Source organism: Balaenoptera borealis (genome assembly GCF_965194805.1).
Source record: "Balaenoptera borealis genome assembly, chromosome: 18".
Classification (NCBI taxonomy): domain Eukaryota; kingdom Metazoa; phylum Chordata; class Mammalia; order Artiodactyla; family Balaenopteridae; genus Balaenoptera; species Balaenoptera borealis.
In genome coordinates this window covers 25,495,800-25,518,100 of record NC_138877.1, presented here as the reverse complement: position 1 = coordinate 25,518,100, position 22,301 = coordinate 25,495,800, and the positions used below count along the sequence as shown (strand labels likewise).

The window sequence follows — 22,301 nt, the reverse complement described above, 5'->3', positions numbered from 1 at the left end:
GTTTTATAAACTTACTTTTCTAACTTTTACTTCCTAAATCATTGAACATAAACTAAAATGAATGAGCTGAATGCTAACTGTGTCATTAGCTAGTTAAATATTTAATCCTCAGTTTTTCTCTTGTCGGTAAACTTCTTCCTCTTTCTTTTTTCTTTCTTTCTACCTTTTTTTCCTTTTTTTAATTTTTAGGACCTGGGGATACCGAAAGTGGGTCATATGAAGCGAATTCTCCAGGGAATTAAAGAGCTTGGAAGGAGCACACCCCCAGTCTGAGGTGTAATCATATTGGTGCTATTCCTTGGAAGGAAAGTAATTGCTACTTAATACAAAGTCCTTGGGAGCCATTGGCTGTTCTTGTAGTTTTCTGCCTAGATAAGTAAGCACCACTGAGGCACCTCTACGGCTTGATATGGGTGAAAATTTTGATTTGAGGTATTAGAAAATATTTTGTGCCAAAAAAATACATTCCACAAAGCCATTTTCTTATTGTGCAAACCTGACACATTCAAATATGCTCATATTAGTAAAAAGGTGGGAGGAATCTGAGACAACTGCATTGTCCAAAAGGTGGAATTGCACAACGTTTACTTTGCTTTAACCTGATCAGATGGAATGTTCTTACCGTGCAACCACATAACAATATGTAGCTGAAACTTCTTGGGTTTCATTATTGGAGGCACTGGCTTCTTACTTAAAATCACTGGCTAGAAGACTAAGATGTAAATTAAGTGTTGTTTTGAATTGGTATCACCTCAGATTCCTAGCTCTCAGTGGTCAAAGAATATGGTTAAAACCCCTCAAATACTATGAATGAATGCAAATCTTAATGCACGATGTTCCTGCCTGAATTGTCTTTCTGTTTCTTGCATGTCACATTTAATATGTAACACTTAGCTTTAATGTCAGTTTTAATGGAATTTAATTTATTACTACCTAAGTACCTTTTGGTTGGCTACAGGCACTTTTCTGTTCTTTGATGTGGAATTTTGCATAAATATTCTATATCTAAGAATTTGTGAACATGTGTCTGTGCCCTAATCAACAAATGATATATATCTTATGCAAGCCAATTTTATACCAACCTATCATAAACAGTAGGTGTGCACATTAAGAAAATTCTCTGGATATTTTCATAAAATTATATGTTCTGTTGCCTAACAAAACTTATTATAGCTTTCCGTACCAAAATTCCCACATTCTGTTTTAAATTTTTCATTTCAATTAAATAATTATTTAATACTCTGTTTGCATCTATAATATAGCAGACTGTTGACATCCAGGAATTTCCCCAATGTCTCAACTGGGATTGGTATACTGATTGGTCACCCAGACTCACCCACTAGCTAACGGGACTCCTGACACAAACTTCCCAACAAAAGAGATTTAAATTTTTTCTTAAGGGCTTTCCATTATTTATTATTATCTCACTTAATTCTTATATGCTATCAGGTAGATATTATTTTCCTTTTTGTAAACCACTATACTTCAGTCTGGCACATGAGGAGTCAACATTACAATGATCAAAATCTTTGAAAGCCAAAGGCATACATATCAAAAAGTCACAAAAATGTCCTTAACTAAATTTTCTTTAGACATCATATACCAAAAAATTAATTCTAATGTTTAAAAATCTTCTATATAAGAGAAGTAAACAGGGTACTGACCTAGTGGTAACAATTTTCATAAAGTAGCCTTCTAGGTAGGTGCTCAAAAGATATACATATATACACATATACATTTATATGTACATTCACACTTGTGTACATGTAATCTGAAATATACTCTCATTGATATTTTCTAGACATTTATTTGCCAGATGCTTAAAGAGAAATATCGATGGGAAAACATTTAAAATGAGCTATTGTCAGACATATAATTTAATTGTATCAAAAGGGTTTAAATATTTGATGCTTATCCTTATTTATAACTTGAGTATTTACTAGTAAAAATAACAAAATTTGGGCATCTTAAAAATAAATGAAACTTGATGGGTTCCTGACCAAGTGTGTCTGACTATATATTTTACCTAAGTTGTGAATAAATGGAAATTTTCCAAAGCGAATTGTATCAGGTAGCTTAAAAGAGCAAAGAGCTACTCACTTAATTTTAATGTTATCCACACCTATGAAATCAAAGGTCTTCCTTTCCAGTCCCTTTTAGAGTCCCTTACCCTGCAAAGTATCCTGCTCTTTCAGGCACTTCCCTGTGAAATCAAAATAGGCAGACCAGGTTCTCAGAACTCTCTGCTGAGATCACGGATCCCTGTACACAAAAAAAAAAAAAAAAAAAGGAAAGGTGGAGGCAAGGAGGCAAGAAATCCTAGAAAAGAATGAATGAATGCAAAAATCGTTACCGATTTTCACTCTCCCCAAATTCTCCTTTGCCAATAGGAAAGATTATCTAGTTATCACATGTTCAGAATTTAAGAGTAAGATGTAAATGATTAGATTTTGTATTTCATGTTGCTTTTTCGCTCTTGAGTAACATCCCTTATATATGTTGAACCTCAGTTAACAGAATCCTTAGCTCGAATTTTCCAGCAAATGGCTTTTGGATGAGGGAAATTCTTTTAAATGACAATTTTGATCTTTTTGGTTAAATAAGAGCATTTTTCACTGTGTGCATTGTCTGTGCATGGCTATGTAGGACCCAAAGGACATCACTCACGCCTGTTTGCCAGGATGGTGCCCTCAGAGCCTCCAGAGGCCACTGTCAGCCTCGCAGAGGAATCAGCTTCTCATGGTAGATGGGGTTACAACAAAGATAGGAAGAGCTTCTCCACGTGGCCTGATCCCAGCTCTGGGGAGCGCAGGTGGGGCCTCTGTGCCTTGGTCCATGCATAAGCTGAGGTGAGAAGCTCAAGCCTGGGCCTGATTGGCAGCTGTAATTGCCGTCTTTCCTCCCCACCAGATTCTCCTGCATGTAGATAATTTGGGAGGGTTGGAGGGGAATCACAGCTAACATCCACTTCCTTTCATTTTCCTTTACTGCTCGTTTTCCTGAGGAACAACTTACGTGTCAAGAAAGGGACAGGGTCAGGCCTAAATAAAATTTCAGAGTACTCAATTTTTCTCTTCCATCTGTCCCTCCACCTCACTTTCTGAGTTTCTTGCTTACTTCCTGGCTTCCCATTTTTCCACGTGCCCAATAGAGATGGTGGCTCAAATTCTCACTGCCACGTACTACCCTTTCCTCATCAACTGTCCCACTACAAACTGACTCCTTTTATCTTGCCCCGCCTTGGCACCCACTGTGGGTCATCTAGCCAAGTGTTAGGAAGAAAACAATTTAAAGAAACTGATTTTACAGTTTGCGTTTTATAAAAGGAAACTTACTAATCTAAATGAATTGATGGATTAGATCATTTGAGGACCATCACATATATTGCTCTGGCTGAGAAGAGGTGATCCCTGAATGTCTAAGATCTGTGCTGTCCTACATTGTAGCCACTAGTTCCATGTGGCTGTTTAAAGTTAATTTAATTAGAAATTTAGTTGCTCAGTTGCACTAGCAACATTTCAATCACTCAGTAACCATAGCAGACAATACAGATGTTGAATAGTTCCATCACTGCAAAAATTCTCCCGGACAGCACTGCTCTGCATCATTGCTACTCAAAATGTGGTCCATGGACCGGCAGCATTCCTGGGATGCTTATAGAAATGCAGAATCTCAGTCCATTCCAGCCCTGTTGAGTCAAAATCTTCCTTTTAATAAGATTTGTTGGGTGATTAGCCCTGGCCTAGATGCGTTTTTCTCTCTCCTAGCTAGGAGGGATCTGAGGTCTTCGAAGGTTCTCAGAGTAGCTTGCTGTCCAACCCACTGTTTCCTATCTCTTCTCCAACTAGTCCCAGAAATGAGCTGAAACTCATTCATCACCCAGCTGAGTTTTCTTCTCAATCCTTATTCCTAATCCAGGTTCTAGATGAGCCCTACCTACCCAGTATATATTTTGGTTATATTTTGGTAGATAAGGTGGCACACAGGAGACTGGCCAACACAACTGGCCTCTCTCCAGCTCCTCACCCCACGTCTAAGTCACTAACAATCTGCATTTGCTCATGTGACATTCTCATTTGTTCACAACTTAAGTCACAGGGAACATTTCAGAAGAATATGTACTGAGATAAGTAAAGACCGGGTTGGTCTCCAACAACCTGTACTTCTCACTTTCGTTTATCAGTAGATTATCCTATTGACATAGTTCATGCTTGAGGGCACATAGCAGCATACACACATTAAATGAATCACTAGGCATGCAAAAAAAAAAAAAAAGAGAGAGAGAGAGACCCCAAATGATTACAAGTAAAGTGAATGTGTCATTAAGACCCTAAAAGAAGGCATGTTTTGCTAGACTAAAATCTGGCTTTCTTATTTTGCTAACTTATCCTGATTTTCAGAGAGTTAATAATTCCTTAAAATAGTGCCTGAAAAATAGTATATTCTTGACCCTCAAAATACAAATTATTTAATTCTATAATAAGATCTGTCCCAGTGTGACATATGGTCAGTAAGCCTTTACTTTTTTTTTACATAGTGATATAATTGACCAAAACATTATTGCCTAGAGATTCTTTAGCTAATTTTAATGAATAAAGAGACCACTACTTTAATCTCCATAGAAGTTATTTGTAACAGGAATTGAGGAAGGAAATACCCATGCAAAACTATGACTTAGAAAATTAGAGTGGAAACATCTCTACATCATTTCTAAAGTAAATTACCTATTATCTCCCACTGGGTTGACAACATAGTGGACTTTTCTGTTGTATAGATGTGAATTCTTTAAAGATACCGCTTTTCATTAAGCTGTAAAAACATTACATCTTTCAACCTTGACATCTAGGCTCTCTCCTGCTCCCTCCTTCCAAAATGAACTTATCTTGCATTTTTCAAATGCAGGTTGGATGAAACAATGGGTTTAGAGATTGACGATATAAGTGGCAGTTCTTTAAATCAGCTGAAAAGAGTAAGAAGTGAAGATTCCTCAATATTATTGGTCAATGGAATAGCTTCCCAAGTGGTTTCCAGAGCTTGACTGCCATGCCTCTGCTCTCACTGCCCCACGCCAAGTGCCATGGGGCCTGGGGCTTGTTCCTCTCTGCTATGGCATCTCCCCAGTGACTCTTGTATAGCAATCTCTGTGTCAGTTGGGTAATATGTTGCCTTTGCAATAGGATGCCTTCTAAAGAAACAAGCAAAACTTTAAAGAGACAATGATTATTGATTTTTATAATACACAAAGCATTAATTTTTATTGTTATTATTGTTTCCTCTTTATTTCCTCCAAGTTTTGTTGAGAGACATCTCTTTTAGAATAAAAAACTGTAAAGGTTTATCGTGACAGAATGGAGAGATAAAAGACAGCTGGACTGTACCTATTTGTATACTTCTTTCTGTTCTTTTCAGGAAAAGAAGTTTAACAGAGTAACTGAGGCTGCCTTAAACTCAGTAACGATGTTTAAGAAAAACCCCATATTACTAATATAGATGAACAGGTTAATTCCCTTTATGTAATTAAGATTCTATTTACATATATTTATATCCTCTCCCTCTTAATTTTGTATGCACTTCCAAGTTTTAGTTGGAAAAATAGAAACCAAGCCACTACTTAAAAGTTCTAAAAACTCCACATAAAATATTTCATTTTAGCTACAAGTTATTCATTGTATAGGAATTTATGAATAGTCTGGATATTTCATAGAACTGCATTTCAGGAGCAAGTTAATCAAACCTAAAGGAACATAGGGTTACTTTCTAAATGGATTAACGTAAGTTTCATACTCAGTTGATAATGCCACTGAAGTAGGATAATGCAGTTAGATATACAAGCTAAAAAGGAAAACAAATATATTTTGTTGTCCTTACTGTTTGCACTATTGTTTGCCACTGCTTAGCCATATCTATTTCTATATTCTAAGTATTAAGCTGATATGTAGCTAAAGATTTCTTACAGTTCTGGTAACTGGTAACTAGCGCTGTGAAAGGTTTTGGCGTTGTAACATTCCCAGTTTTGTGAGTTATATATTGTATATTGAAGATGACTAATAAATTGGAGTAATATATTTATCTAGAGCTGGGAAAATATATAATTATTTTCAAATATTCAAGTAAGTTGTATCGAATTTTTTCTTCCTCTTAAGTGAAATGAAAGTCTCAGTTTTACATTAAAATGTCTATTTATACAACAGGTTTCTCCTTTTACTGGTTTTATTAATTTTCATATTAAAATTTTTCTTATCTTTTTATACCAAAAAACTGGTCACGCTGGTGATTCAAACTGCCGAGATGTATTTTAGTTTGTAGGACTTCTGGCAGACAAAGTATTTAATAACAAACCAGCTTTGTATATTTTGTGGCTTTGGGGGCAAGTATTTTACCTTTGACTCTCTATGCGAGGCAATGCTGATATCAGCAAAGTCAGTAATAGACAGTATTACTCATACTCATCAGTAGAAGGTTTTTACAAGTTGTATAAATCAGTGCATTTATTTATTATGTCGTGAAATTTAATCTTTATACAAAATGCATATTCTAGATCTTTTCTTTGTTACTGCTGTTGCTTAGAGTGTAACAGCTCTGTTAATGATTTACTTACGTACTTGAAGTACTCATTTCTGTCAAACAGATGCCCAATTTTTTTCCGTGTAAAAATCTGATTCTTTACCATCATAGATAGCTGAAAAGTAATAGGGAGTCTGTTAAAAAAAAAAAAATTTTCATGTTTAAAATAAATATGGAAAAAGGCATAAAGCCAAAAATGAAATCACCAATATTAAGTATTTACTGTAACCAAGGGATTTCATCATGCTATATTTTGCCAATATATATTTTATCTTCAAGTCAGGACTGCTTTTCTGTAGTAAATTTTCAATTTTTGTTTTAAAAGAGATCTCAGTGATTATACTGCCAATATGACATTTGAATGAACATTAAAAATCTTGAACCCTCCAAATTTCACATACCGCCAGCTCTAGGTTTCAGGGTGTATATTTTTAACAGGTTTGCATTTGACTCTGGGCTGCTTTAGTCAGAGTACCTATGAGGGATAATGGTTTGTCTGTTTCTGTCAATTAAGTCAATGGGATTTTAATTGAGTTTTGAATTATTTCTGTTTTAAAATATTCCCTATTCAACTTTTAAAAAACTAAAAATGTTAAACATAATAGCACAACATACCACACAGAATAAAATCACGTTTTCAAGGAAGAAAATTAACTGTTCTGATTTACCATGGGGCTGTGTCATATACCAAAGAAATCACTTTAATAAGCCCTAAATTCAACTGTTTTATTGTTTTACAGTGTAAGCAGTACATGAATTGTGAACTATTTAAGAACTATAGGAGAAGATTAAGAATTAATTTACTAGAATTTAAAAGACATAGAGTTTTATATTAATTTTATTGTTGCACAAGCAATTATTGAAGGCAGGAAAAAAGAAAATATATGAGAAACATTATATGGAAATTAAAGGAAAAAGGAGCTTGGTAATTTGTGAAAGTTTTGGAAATCAAGAGTTTGAACATAGGTATCTTTCAGTTTATATTATAAAAATGCAAAACATGTGAGATGTATGGTGGGCACAAAACCACAAAAAACAAAAAAATGTCACACTGGTGAAGTCTGGGTTTGTATCTGTATCTTTTCAAAATAACCAGTGAGTTTAGGGAACCCATTCTACTGTTGAAATTTGTAAGTCAATTAAGCAGGTAGTTTGGATAACCTGATCATTTGTGTTTATTACATGAGGCAAATGTCTGTATTTTCTCAACTTAGTAAGTGATGTAGGGAGAACTAGTCAGAAGGGCTTAGCAACTTCCCAAAGAAGAACTCTGGCAAATGTAGGTCAGACCAGACCATACAGAGTAAAGAGATTGATTTTCATGAACCTTTCAAGGCTTAGAGCCTTGAAATTTGTTAGCACGGATGGATTTTCCTTTCATTTGAAACAATAAAAAAGTATTCAAATTTACAATATTATAAATAGCTAAATTCTGTGATTCTGGAGATGGGAATATGGTTTAGGTTTATTGGGTTCCTCAACTGACTTTGGCACTGGCTCACTGTGTCCTTTCTATGAGCTAGATGTTTTGGTGCCTTGGTTTCCCTAATTAGAAATGGCACACAATATTATCATTTATAAGTTCTTGTTAATTTTTCTTTTACAAAAGGAACTAGGTAAGTGTGAATCATACTTAAATTTACTACTTCTTTCCCACTGTCGTTTTAGATGTATGGAAAAGCTTCCCAGACTTTATCCTATCACATAAAAATTAAAAGCCCAAATTAATATCCCTTTCTGTTCATTTTAAAAATGAGTGAAGTTACATTAGTACTATCAGCACCAGAGAAGGTTATGGGTATGTTCATCTGTGTAATACAGGTTCATATTATTCATTTTAGTATAGGCTAAAAACTCACTTCTAAAATCTTCAGAAATTTAGACTAATTTTTTTTACATTCACCCCAGACAACAATTTTATAAATATATATTAGCTAAGACTTTCACATCTTTTCTTAGATTAACTCCCCAAAGAGGAAAATGTCTCTTTAAATCAGCGTTTTTAAAAAAGGAATACCGGACTCCCTTACCTTGTTTTACTCTGTGACGTCACTTACTTTCTATACTAAGCGAATTCTAAATGGTTTCCTTGCTGTTTGATCTGAAGCATGCATCACTATCTACCTTCTTTGGCTAAGGAATGGTACTCTCTCATGCAAAGTACCTTCAAAACTTCCTGTAAAGAAACTAAGCTAGAGATTGTCTTAATTATTACCATAATGGAAATCTAAGAACAATTAAGGGGAAAAAATTAGAACAACCTAGTTAAAATTATTAAATATAGATAAGGGTAAATGAATATTGACTTTATTTTTCCCTGACATTTGAATTCAGTCACTGTCTGATCCTTGACTTAAAGATTTCCTTGCTAAATCTGGTATTTATTTATGACATTGGAGCTCCTGCTGCATCCCCCTCCCCTAAAAATGCTGGAATTTTAAGAGGGTGTAAGCTGCATGACATAAGGGAAAAGACTGAATCAGAGCTCATTTGCATGTATTTTGATCCGTCTTAATGGCACAACTTAGTTTTCATAATAACAGATCTCTAAATGATGATTCCAGAATGATTTGGTACAGTGATGGGAAAAAATTATTTTTCTGGGAATTTGCTTCCCACAGTGACCTGATATACAGTTGACCTTAGTATAATTAAAATTAATTATCATTTTAATTAGAACCTACCCTGTTTACAGATTTCCATTGTGCAGCAATTTTTAAATATACATAATGATGAGCATGAAAGAATTGCAAACTTGAGCAGTTCTTTTGTTTCCTTGCCTCCTTTTACTTGAAAAGCTTTCAGAAAGCTTTTGAGAGGTGACAGTTCTCATAGCAACATTATGTGATTATGTTTTTCTGCCAAGACACTCATAAGCTAAAATGTGGAACAAAACACAGGCTTAACTTAATCTTGCTTTGGAATTGTATAAGCCAAAGCCTTTTCTATATCAAAGTGTTTTTTTAGTATTTATACAGTTGCATATTTTATTTTTTGTCCATCTCAAAAATTGAATTGACATTTTATGTTGTATTTCTAATTAGTTGCAGTAAAGCAAAGTGCTAATGCCTTGGTTCAGACTTTTATCAGTACAAACCTTTACCATTTTTCTCTCCTATGCTTTTAATTTTTTTTTAATTTATTTATTTTATTTATTTTTGGCTGCGTTGAGTCTTCTTTGCTGTGTGCGGGTTTTCTCTAGTCGTGGCGAGCGGGGGCTACTCTTCATTGCAGTGCGTGGGCCTCTCATTGCGGTGGCTTCTCTTATTGTGGAGCATGGACTCTAGGCGTGCGGGCTTCAGTAGTTGCAGCATGCAGGCTCAGTAGTTGCGGCACACGGGCTTCAGTAGTTGCAGCATGCAGGCTTAGTAGTTGCGGCACGCGGGCTTCAGTAGTTGTGGCTTGCGGGCTCTAGAGCGCAGGCTCAGTAGTTGTGGCGCACGGGCTTAGTTGCTCCACCGCATGTGGGATCTTTCGGGACCAGGGCTCGAACCCATGTCCCCTGCATTGGCAGGCGGATTCTTAACCATTGCACCACCAGGGAAGCCCCTCTTCTATGCTTTTGCCAGAGTTTTTCAGCGACCAGTTTTCCTACCTTCCTTCTCCCCTACCTCTAGTCCATCTTCCACATGGTTGACAGAGTGGTCTTTTTAAAACACAGATTTGTTTTGTCATGCCTCTGCTAAAAATTCTTAACTAGACTCTCCCTGCTTTACAGCATGGCAGCCTAACTCCTCAGCGTGATGGATAAAGGTCTCCATGACCTTGCCTCTTCCCACCATTTTTAGCATCGTCACCCACCATTTCCTCTAGAGACCTTTTGTAACCCAGGAGTTTGGAACTTCTCACAGTTCAGTGCTTTGGCATAATCGCGTGCTGTAGATCAACTCATTCAAGACTCAGTTCAAATTTTACCTTCTATGACACTCTACCTGACTTCCCAGGCAGGTTAAGTATTTCATCCATGCTCCACAGTCTCTTGAAACTTCTTCTATTAAAATAACATCGCATTTCAATAATTCAATATGTATATCACATTTCAGTAATTCAATATATATATATCTGCTTGCCCACTACTGGATTTCTCTCTGTAGTCTCAGTGTCTAGCTAGCACATAATAGGACTTTAATAAATATTGAGTGAATGAAGGTAATATAGCGCCCAAACTTCTTTGTGTTTTTATACTTTCACAAATGGATACTTAGACTTCTCTGAGAGTCCATATGAGTGGGATGTGTATTCAGAAGCACACATAGACTGTGGGAGAACCAACAGAAGAGAAACAGCAGGGAAGAGCAGTTGCTTTGTGAAAGATAATCATTTGTTAGCTATTCATGAGAAATATTTACCATATCTGAATTCTTGTTTCTAAAATTGAAGCTTAGAAAATTTTCACATAACTGCCAACTCCTTCTTAGTCATAATCCATAAATATGCCCTAAAGATGATCTCTCTTTGGCAGATATTCAGTGTATACAATCTACATAAATACATACACTAATTACCTACACAAAATAATGAGACTTGAGAAAGAATTTTTAAAGAAGTAATGAAGGTATAATTTTCTGAAAAATAGTTTTCAACCAGAGATAGAGACTGAATTTGTGCAATTTCAGGTCATCTATAGTTAATGATTATTTCATTTTTATTATGCAAATAGAAGAAGGTTTGTTTGCCACTGTTATCACCCCATATAGAACATAAAGACTAAAAACTATTACCTAAGGGTCTGTTTTTTCTTTTGTGATTCTATAAAGGCTTTCTGCCATGTCTCCAAATTATGATAAAGGTTAACATAAAAAGCCCTTTATCGGAATTCCCTGGCAGTCCAGTGGTTAGGACTCTGCGCTTCCACTGGAAGGGGCACGGGTTCGATCCCTGGTTAGGGAACTAAGATCCTGCATGCCACCTGGCATGGCCCCCCCCCCCCGAAAAAAAAAACAGCCCTTTAAAGTCAATAATTGTAAAAATTAAATAAATCCAAAATTTGCATGTAAGTAAATTAAATGGCCTCTTACTTCACTCACTTAATAGATATTTTTCTACCTGCTCTACACTTGACACTTGATTAATGCTGGGGATACAATGAAAAAAAGACATAGCTCTTGTCTGATAGATTTCAAGTTCGTTTTCATGATTATTCTTCTACAGTTTAAGAAATTGGGAGGACATGTTTTTAAATCAAGTATTATTTCTCAGATTTTTTCAGGGAAGTGGCCACTTTCCACCCAAAAAACTAACTAAATTCTGTGTCATAAATAAGTAATCCCATTTTTATGTCCACAGTTTTTGTATTTTCAGGTCAACCACAAATAATTTTTGACCATCACTTGTCAAGTACATCTTTCATCAATCCTATAGAACCCCATTTCCACAACCATAGGTGCTATGTGTGATCCAAGTGACTAATGAGTTTGTAGGAAACAAGTTCAATTTTAAGTCCATTTTAGGAAGGCATATATCCTCATTAATGACACACACACCAAAATATATGAAGTATACATTGGGAACCCACAGTAGAGGGAAATAGTGCTTTCTGGTATATTTCAAAAGCTCCACTTGAAGTTATTGGTTGACGTTTCCACCTCAGTTATTTTTAATGGGGAGTAGGGAGTAATAATATTTAACAGGTAGCATACTTATCTAAGCATATAGTAAATCTACTACTGGTATTTTTGTGCCGCAATGCACTGATATATAGATGAAACAGAACAAAAATATGTGAGTTATAAAAAATTAACTTCTCTGAATATTTATTGATGGTTAGGCAATTGGGTTCCTTTATGAGAAGGAAAAAACTATTGTCAATAAGTATGGAAAAAACCTTACTTGTATGTACATTTACATATTGATAGGCATATTTGGAAGTCACCGTTTTCCATCAGTATAAAGTATCAACCATTTCTATGTTCTCTAGCAAAAGGAAATTCTTAGTTTGATAGAGCTTTACTCTTTGTTCGATGTTGTAAAAGGACCACAAAAAAAAGAGGCTCAGAAGGCTGGACACTTGACCGTCATATTCAGCATATTCATTCTACCTTTCAATAAAGATAATCAGTCATGGGACTTCCCTGGTGGCACAGTGGTTAAGACTCCGAGCTCCCAATGCAGGGGGCCCAGGTTCCATCCCTGGTCAGAGAACTAGATCCCACATGCACGCTGCAACTAAGAGTTCACATGCCACAACTAAGGAGCCCGCGTGCTGCAACTAACACCTGTCACAACCACATAAATAAATAAATATTTTTTAAAAAGATAATCAGTCATGATTTGCCTCCTATTTATCATCATGTTGAAAACCTAACAAATATTCCTTTTGTCCCTTGCATTGCAGAAGATAGTTGGGATCTAGCCTTTGCCATATTATTTATAGATAAGAATTTACTACATTTTGGTAGTCTGTTTTGAAACTTGTATCTGAAAGATGGAGATCCTATCTATTTATTACACAGTGGGCTCTGTTTGCTGCAGAAAAGAGTGAAACTTTAAACTGCTTAGTACACTTGCCAGTGAAATATACCTGACAGAGCAGAGGTTATAACTTTAGCTCTAATGACTTTTAATAATGGTAAGAAAACGTGAGTTTTGTTTGTTTACATGCTGTTTACAATGGCATAATTTTTAAAATATATACAATTGAGATATTTATTGCATACTATTTTAAAGATGTTTTATGTGTTTTCACCTTTGGAATATATTGTTACAGTTCCTTATACTGATAATTTGGGTGGCTTTGTTAATGTAGCTAGTAATTTTTATGACTACTAAGTGACCAGGTTTCTGTGCCTTTTATTGTGGGATGCATGATTATGTATTTATTGTATGGAAGTCACTGATGCGTGTATTTTTGTACTTTGCCGAGAGTAATGGTTGATCTCGATGTACGTGATGATGAGAGATGCCTTTTCCAAAGGGCACTGCCTTGAGATCGTCCTTCTCAAATAAAAAGAATGCATTTGGACAATGTGTGAAGCCTCCATTCTTTTTGGTTGGAATCTCTCTTTTTTTTTTTAATTAAACCTTTTATTTTGAGGTAATTGTAGATTCACACATAGTTGTAAAAAAATAACAGAGAGAGAGAGAGAGAGAGAGAGATCCTGTGTACCCTTTACCCATTTCTCCCTGGTAATGACATCTTGCAAACCTATATATAGTACAATATTGCAACCAGGATATTGACACTGACACAGTCAAGATGCTGAAACATTTTCTCATCACGTGGACCCATAACAAAGATACCTCGTGTTGCCCTTTTATGACCACACCTACTTCCCTCCCACCTCCACCCCTCCTTAACCCTGGGAAACCATTAATCTTATCTCCACTTTTATAATCTTGTCATTTCAAGAATGTTATATTAATGGAATCATACAGGGTGTGACTTCTTTTTTTCACTCAGTCTAATTTCCTGAGATTCATCCAGTTGTTGCATGTATCAATAGTTTGTTTCTTTTTATTGCTGAGCAATATCCCACCCGGTGGGGGAACTCATGGTAAAAACATAATTTGATTTATCCTGAAAGTAATGAGTTCTTGAAGTTCACCAATAAACACTTGTTAAGAACCAAATATGTGACAGGTGTTGTTTCCAGTGGAAGCGATCTATGAATAGTCCTGTCTAGTGAGAAAGAAAGCTTATTGTAACACAGCGTGTTATGTGCAGTGATGAAAATCTGCAACCAAGTATGTGGGAAGTACAGAGGAAGGGAGGATGTAGAGGAGGTTTAGGGGCACCTTCCTGGATAGGTGACCTTGAGTCTTCAAGCAGTTAGCCAGGCAAAGTAAGTGTGTGTGACTCAGGGGTGACAGTGCAGCAGAAGACAGCGAAACAGCATGGTGAGTACAGCTCGGTGTGAGAAATACTGAGATGAAAATGGCCTGCGCTTGGAGACTGGCGGTGGATGAACAAGAAGGAAAGAAGAATTCCAGGTTTCTACCAACTGAAAAGGAAAGTACCTTGGTCAAATTCATATTCGGGCATCATGGGTTTAAGACGACTGTAGGATGTCCATAAGCTACATGACAATGTTGGAGAGAGGCATGGGAAAGAAATACAGATCTGGGAGCCTCATCTGGTGGCTTGAAGCCATTAGAGAAGATGAAGTTATGGGAATCCCCTGGCGGTCCAGTGGTTAGGACTCGGTGCTTCCACTGCAGGGAACACAGGTTCGATCCCTGGTCGGGGAACTGCTAAGATCCTGCAAGCTGCGCAGAGGCCACAAGAAAAAAAACAGAGATGAAGTTGTCCTGAAAGACCCCCAGGGACTCAGAAAAGGGGCTCCACAGATCTAAGACTCATACCTTGGAGGAGGGGTTGCTTTCCAGATGATGCTTCTGGGAGATGGGTGTGATGAAGCTGGTTCTAGGCTGGAGAATGGGACCCACTGCCCTTCCAGGGTGAGAACTGGTGCCCAGGCGACGCTGGCAGCAACAGTGAACAAAACAGGAAGAGTAAGCCTTTTCCCCTCCCACTTTCCAATTTCCCTCTTGTGTAGCCCATTGGCAGAGTGGGCAGAAAACCAGCTGGCAGGGAGCAATGCCATTTGTATTGCAAGAGCCTTAACCCCAGCATCACAGAGCAGATGATCAAAGTGTGTACTGGGAGCTGAGAGGTAACAGTTCCTTAAGTGGCCACTTAGTCTAATAAGGCACTCTTCTTTAAGAACAGCAATCTTTATTACATTCAGTGGAAAGTGGGGCAAGACGCTGCCCCAGGAGGATTAGTTGAGGGACTGGAGGGTTCTTAGCTTGTAAAAGAGAAACTTTAGGGTTGGGGAAAGGGGGTAGAGGTGGGAGGAGTTGAGGTTGGACGTAGAATTGATTTAAGTATTTGAGGGACCGTTGCGGGGAGTTGGACTTGCATTAGTTCTTTTTTAATTTTTTATATTTTTATACAATTTTTAAAGGTTACGCTCCATTTACAGCTATTACAAAATATTGGTTGTTAGTGTGTTCTGTAAGATGTAGGTGTGCTGATGGCTCATCCTTATTTTTGAGATTAAAAAAAATTTTTTTAAGTTTTATACAATGTTTAAAGGTTCCTCTCCATTTACAGTTATTACAAAATATTGGCTATATCCCCATGTTTTACAGTACATCCTTGTAGCCTATTACAATACATCCTTGTAGTTTGTACCTCCCACTCCCCCCACCCCTATATTGCCCCTTCCTTCTCCCCACTGGTAACCACTAGGTTGTTCTCTGTATCTGTGAGTCTGCTTCTTTTTTGTTATATTCACTAGTTTGTTGTATTTTTTAGATTTCACATACAAGTGATATCAAAGAGTATTTGTCTTTCTCTGTCTGGCTTATTTCACTTAGCATAATGACCTCCAAGTCCCATCCATGTTTCTGCAAATGGCAAAATTTCATTCTCCTTTATGGCTGAGTAGTAATCCATTGTGTGTGTGTGTGTGTGTGTGTGTGTGTGTGTGTGTGTGTGTGTGTATACACACATACTATTAGTACATCTTCTCTATCCATTCATCTATTGATGGATACTTTTAAATGAGACAAGCAAGTGAAATTGACAGGAAAAACTATGATGTCCAAAGATGCCCTGGGCTGTCTCATTGAATGAGTTCCCCTTTGAGAGTAGGGTTCAAACAGAGGCTGAGAGAATGTGAACTCCGTGTAGGGAAGAAAATTTTTTCACCACTGTATTCCAGTTTATGGACCAGTTTTGAACATGGTATGTGCACAATATCTATTTGATGAGCAAGTCAGAAGTAATTCAAGCATCAGATCATAGGACCAGAACATCTTGGGGTCCCCTTCAATTCTGCAGTTGACTATATATAAAGGAAAAATATGCAGAATCCTAACCAAATTAGGAAACAAATGAATCAGAGTTTGAACTCCAAAAAAAGCTTTTTATACAGCTTCCTTTTAAAAACAAGTCACTAGTAACCAAAACTTTTATGCATCTCCATGGTGACCCTGAGACACTGCCTGATTCTGAAGGACTTTCTGAATCATCGTATTAAATTACTTATACTTTAAAAGGCAAATTATATGTTATTCTGTAATAATTCTTTAGTCATTTGTTTATATAGCCATAATTCTTGATTAATCAGAAGGTCAATTCCCTAATCTTGGCAGCTAACAGTTTATAGTTTGTCCATTCGGGCTGCTGTAACAGAATACCATAGACTAGGTGGATTTTAAACAACAGAAATTTATTTCTTACAGTTCTGGATGTTGAGACGTCCAAGATCAAGGTACTGGGAAATTCTGTGTCTGGTGAGAGCCCGTTTTCTGGTTCACAGAGGACCATCTTCTCCCTCTGTCCTCGTATGTTGGAAGAGGCCAGGAAGCTCTCTGGAGTCTCTTTTATACGAGGGAGACACTAATCCCACTGATGAGGGCATAGCCCTCATGACCTAGTCACCTCCAAAAGGCCCCACCGCCTAATATCATCACCTTGGGGGGTTAGGATTTCAACAAACATTCAGACCATGGAATAGCGCTAGGAAATTAAATTTTCACTGGGAAATCTAAATACAGTAGATTTCTCTGCATTATTATTATTATTATTTTATTTTTATTATTTTAGAAATAAGAATTGTCACGGTAGTCCAAGAATCTGACTCTATCTTTCCTTCCCTAGCTCTAGCCTTGATATTTGTCTCCCTCAGTCCTTGTGCCACCACTGGTACATTCACAAAATGTGACAATCAGTGCTATGGTTGGTAACATCCTGGAACTTGTCTATGGCTGGGGTGTGGATTCCAATCACAAGAATGAGAGGCTACAGATGAAAAATTGTAGCATCCTGGCATTGTATAGCACTTCTTAGTTTGAGACACTATATGTACATTTAATCCTCATCACAACCCTGTAAGTTTAGTATTAGCCCCATTTGAAATGTCCTCACACCCTCACATGACTCAGGTTGGTCCTACTGCTGGCAATGACATTATAGATAAATATGGGCATTGAGCACTACCTTTCCTTAAAGGAGAGACACTGACTTACTAAGTAGGAAGCAGCCCCCAGAAGCATGGTGTCAGTAAAGCACGTTCTCTGCATATCTCCTCTCCCACCTAGACCTCCCTCCCACCCCAATCCACACTACCATGGCACCCTAGCAACTGAGAGAAAGTCCAAAAAGGGAAGGGACCAAAGATCTTACCGTTTAGGTTTTTTTAAGCTTTTTTGACTGCTACTCACACTGAGAGATATGTTTTTTCCCAGTATATACAAATATATACATATGTGTGTGTGCATATATATGTATAAACATATATGTTTACATATTAAATTTAACAAAGCAGTACTTATGCACATGCAATGTGCTTTAATATTTTCTTTTCTATTTTGTTTTTTTAAATACCGATTGCAACCTATTAAAATGATTTTATAACCTGCTAATGAAAGGGTCAGCAAACTTTTTCTGTAAAAAGCCACGTAGTAAATATTTGGGGCTTTGTGGGACATGTGGGCTTTTCCAGTTCTACTCAATGCTGCCACTGCAGCAAGAAAACAGCCACAGACAACATGTAAATAATGGGCACGACTGTGTTCTAATAGAATGTTATTTACAAAAACAGACGGCAGACCAACCACTGCACTAACAGGTCACAGCCCATAGTTCTACAGTTTTAAAAATGCAACCTTGGTTCAACAGTTTCCAACGCTCATCTGACTTCCCAAGAATCATCTGAAAAGCATGTCAAAAAGTGTCCAGCACCTATGGAAGTAGAATCTCTGGCGAAGGGGTCAGGGCGCCATTTTGATCACCCTCCCTGGATGATTCTTACCTTTGACCAAGGTTAGGAATCACTGATCTGATCTAACCTCTCCACTCAGCCCCTAGTTTACAGAAAATAAACTAGAGCTTGAAAGGCTGATTTCTGGGCTTCAAGCAATTGTCAACAAATTTAAAGAACCCAGGTCATACAAACTAGGGACTCAACCACAGTGCAGTTAAGTTGGAAATTAATAACAAGAAATCTGCAACAGAGCATAAAACTTATCTCTTATAATTTGTTCAATACATATCCCTGCAGAAATTCAGCAAAAGTGACAACCAGTTAAAGGACAGAAGCCAATGCCCATTAAGCTGACAATAAGAATACTAAACACTTCAAGACTACTATAAAAAATTGTTCAGCCCAAAGGCATGAATGTCTAAAAGCTCATTACTCCATGATGACAATTTTTTGACCATCAAGAAACACTAATATGTAACACTCTAATTAACTTAATTATGATTTGATGAACTATACAATTTCAACTGGAAATCGAATTATTAAAGCATTTCAGCTGATCTGAAAGTGATTATAGAATCCTGGAAATATGTTTTACATTTTTTGGCCAGAAGTAATTTTTAAATTTAAAGGTAAAATTCAGTCTCTATTTTCATCAAGATAGAAATTATCTTAACATAGGGACTTCAGTATATTGAAACAATAAAATGAGTAAAAATAGGAACAAGCAAAAATTGGAAGTTAGAAACTAAGTTTAGTGAATTAATTCATTGTAAATTCTGAAATTAAATATTAATTTACATTCATTTTTCTATGTACTCATACTTATTCTGCATTCTCTGATAACTTTAATTACAGAGTATTTTAGGTATTAACTAAAGTCACTTATTTCCCTTGTATATTGACTCTAAATAAAAGGAAAGCTTCCAAGCCCTCCTCTGAATTGATGTTTCTTCTCATCCTTGTCTGCATCATTTCCCCTGCCCCCACGTACAACACATACCACACACACACACACACACACACACACACACACACACACACACACACACCACCCTAAATTACATCCCTACTCTCTTCCCCACCTCAACTACCTACACCACCTCTTCTCTAGATGTCAAGCTCCTGCTTATCCATGGAGTTTCAGCTCAAGGGATCTCCCAATGAGACCTTCTAAAATTCATCAAGGCAAACTTAGACATTCTGGTCTCTGTTCCCATTACACTTTGTTCCCATTACATACTAGAACAAGTGTGTTGCATCATAATTAGTAATGCAGCTCTCTTCCCACTAAATTCGCTGTTTCTTAAGAACAAAGATCATATAATACTCATCTTGTCCCCATCACATTGCACAAAGCTTGGCTCCTAGCTGATCTTCAAAAAATGTCTATTGAATGAGTGAAGAGAATAACTTACTTGCAATATTTTGTTTAAAACTCTTACATCTAGACTTCCCTGGCGGTCCAGTGGTTAAGACTCCGTGCTTCCAATGCAGAGGGTGAGAGTTCGATCCCTGGTCGAGGAACTAAGGTCTCACATGCTGCGCGGCCAAAAACAAAAACCTCTTAAATCTATGTTCATAAGTGACATTTCACTGCTCTTGCTTAGTTTGGGAGTCAAGGTTACAGTAGCTCATAAAATTGGCTGAGGGAGCATTTCTTCTTTTTTCTGTGAAAGAATTTGTGTAAGTATAGAGTTGCCTGTTCTTTGCACATATGGTGGAGTTACCTGTAAAATTCTTTAGTCATGGCTTTATTTCCTCCTACTTTCTTTGGATTGGTTCTCTTTTAGTTTTCTACTTCTTGGGTTGGATGTTTAGTATATTCTCTTTATTAATAAAAGCATAAAAATGATCAATTTTCCTTTAAGTACTACTTTAGCTGCATCCCACAAGGATTTTTCTTTTTCTTTTTTTAGAGGCCATGTATGGGTCCAAGATGGTCATCTGCCTGTCTAGGACTTCAAGGACAAGTTCAATCACTTAAGAGAGGTCTGTGGGCTAAGATTCAGGACAAATCTCTAACCTCAGTTAGGAATCAGGCAGAATCCCAATCAGACAACCAACCCAGCATGGTGGAAGCAGGAGAGAGCTGGAGTTCAGTGGAAAAATTCAGTGGGTGTTCAGACTTGAGAGCAAGTCCTCCAGACAATAGACCTACAACTTCACACTAACTCCATATGAAAAGCTTCCCAATGGGCAGAGGCCTGTGCCCTGTTCAGGACTGACCTGTCAAGGCCGAGCCTACTGCTGGGAAGGTATTATGCATCCCCCAACTTTGAACATTCAGCTTCATTATTATCCAATTTAAACATATAATAATTTACTTTATGATTTTTTTTCTTTGATTCACAAAATTCTAATACATGTGTTAATGGCAGCTTTCCATCCTGGAGGTGGTCTAGTCATAGCCCATGGGATGGATTAATTTCTAACTCACTTGAATGAGACTGAAGCGGCTGCCTTTTGGTGTTTTAGCTTAATGGGGGAGGGGGAATTTCCTGTTAGACGCCCCAGCTAGGGTGGTTCCTGGTTTGACTGTCTTTCTCCTGAGATCCTGAGAGCCATGAAAATAGCAGTTCATTTAGCCATTTTGGCAAATGCCCTCAGATAAAATCTGATTCAAGTGATAAACTTAACTCTCTAGATTTTTGCCTTCATTTAGATTTTATCCAGCATTTTTAGTTATTTACAAAGGGAAAACTGGTCCAAATCTGCACTGTCCAATACGGTAGCCACTAGCTACATGTGGCTGTTGAATACTTGAAATGAGGTTAGTCTGAATTCAGATATACATATCAAAATTTGCTACTTAGGATGAAAAAAAGTATGTAAAATGCCTCAATAATATTTCTTATATTGCCCAAATGTTGAAATGATAATATTTTGGATATATTGGGTTAAATAACATATATTATGGAATTAGTTTTTCATGTTTCTCCTTACCTTTTTAATGTGGCTACTAGAAAAATTTTAAATTATTATGCATGACTTGCATTAGATTTCTTTTAGACTGTGCTGGTTTAAATAATCTAGTCTTCAATATTATTTAGGAAATGTATCTGTTTTTAATCACAGTATTATATTAGTCTTCAGTACTTTATGGATGCTGAATATACATTGTTAGAATACTTATTAGTTTGTTTATATTTTATGAGCACGAATGGATATTTTATTTTTTTAATTGGATAAGAATTTTAAAAAACTAACACGGAGGGGAGAATTTGAGTACTAGTTATTTTCTAGAATTTTTATTCTAAAAGAGAGCATATAATAAACACTTGATTTGCTGTCAATGTCATTTCTCAGAAGCGACAAGATTTTTGGCTTGTGGAATGTCATGTTATTTTAGAGGGTAAAATATGAAAGTGGAATAAAGCAGTGTCAGACATGTTTCTTAGATTTTAAGAAAGAAAGTTGATGGTTAAAACTAAGAGGGAAAAAAAGCTGTTCAGTAAACGGTGCTGGAATTATTAGATATCCATAAGGAAAAAGAAAAAACATTAGATCCCTTTCTTACATCATAGTCAAAATTAATTCTAATAAATAAAAGGCACAAATGTAAAAAGCAAAACTTCACACTTCTTAAAAGAAAATATGGGCACTCCTCCTGTGAAGACGCTGAGGAGGTCGTGAACAAAGAGCTGGCTGCTGCCAAGAAAGTCCTGCTACAGCTCCTGAGTTTACCGCTACCTAATCTGAGGTCACAACTGGTCTGAAGGTGGCAGGTGCCCTCTGTGCCTTTTCAGTGGTTCCCTTCTAAGACTGGAGCCCTCAGCCAGCCCTGAAGATGGGTCTGCACTTCCACTGCTCAGGCCTCTGATATCCGTGTGACTGACAGGGTCTTGGTGCTCCAGCCGGGTGTCAGGCCTGAAAATAGTTGAAGAGATTATAGTTGAAAACTTCCCTAATATGGGAAAGGAAATAGTCAATCAAGTCCAGGAAGTGCAGAGAGTCCCATACAGGATAAATCCAAGGAGAAACACACCAAGACACATATTAATCAAACTACCAAAAATTAAATAC

At 36.9% G+C, this 22,301-nt stretch overlaps 1 protein-coding gene across 8 annotated transcripts in view; it reads left to right on the top strand.

The window, feature by feature from the left end:
- The window catches only part of DGKH (diacylglycerol kinase eta), a 184,706-nt gene extending 171,178 nt beyond the window's left edge, over positions 1 to 13,528 (top strand). For 7 of the 8 annotated variants that reach the window (XM_082365281.1, XM_082365283.1, XM_082365285.1 and 4 more), the window contains one exon: positions 190 to 13,528. In XM_082365281.1, the coding sequence (XP_082221407.1) occupies positions 190 to 273 (84 nt within the window). In that variant the 3' untranslated portion in view covers positions 274 to 13,528. The remainder of the gene's footprint in view (positions 1 to 189) is intronic. The other variant, XR_014236916.1, reaches the window with a different exon arrangement.
- Positions 13,529 to 22,301: the final 8,773 nt, after the last annotated feature.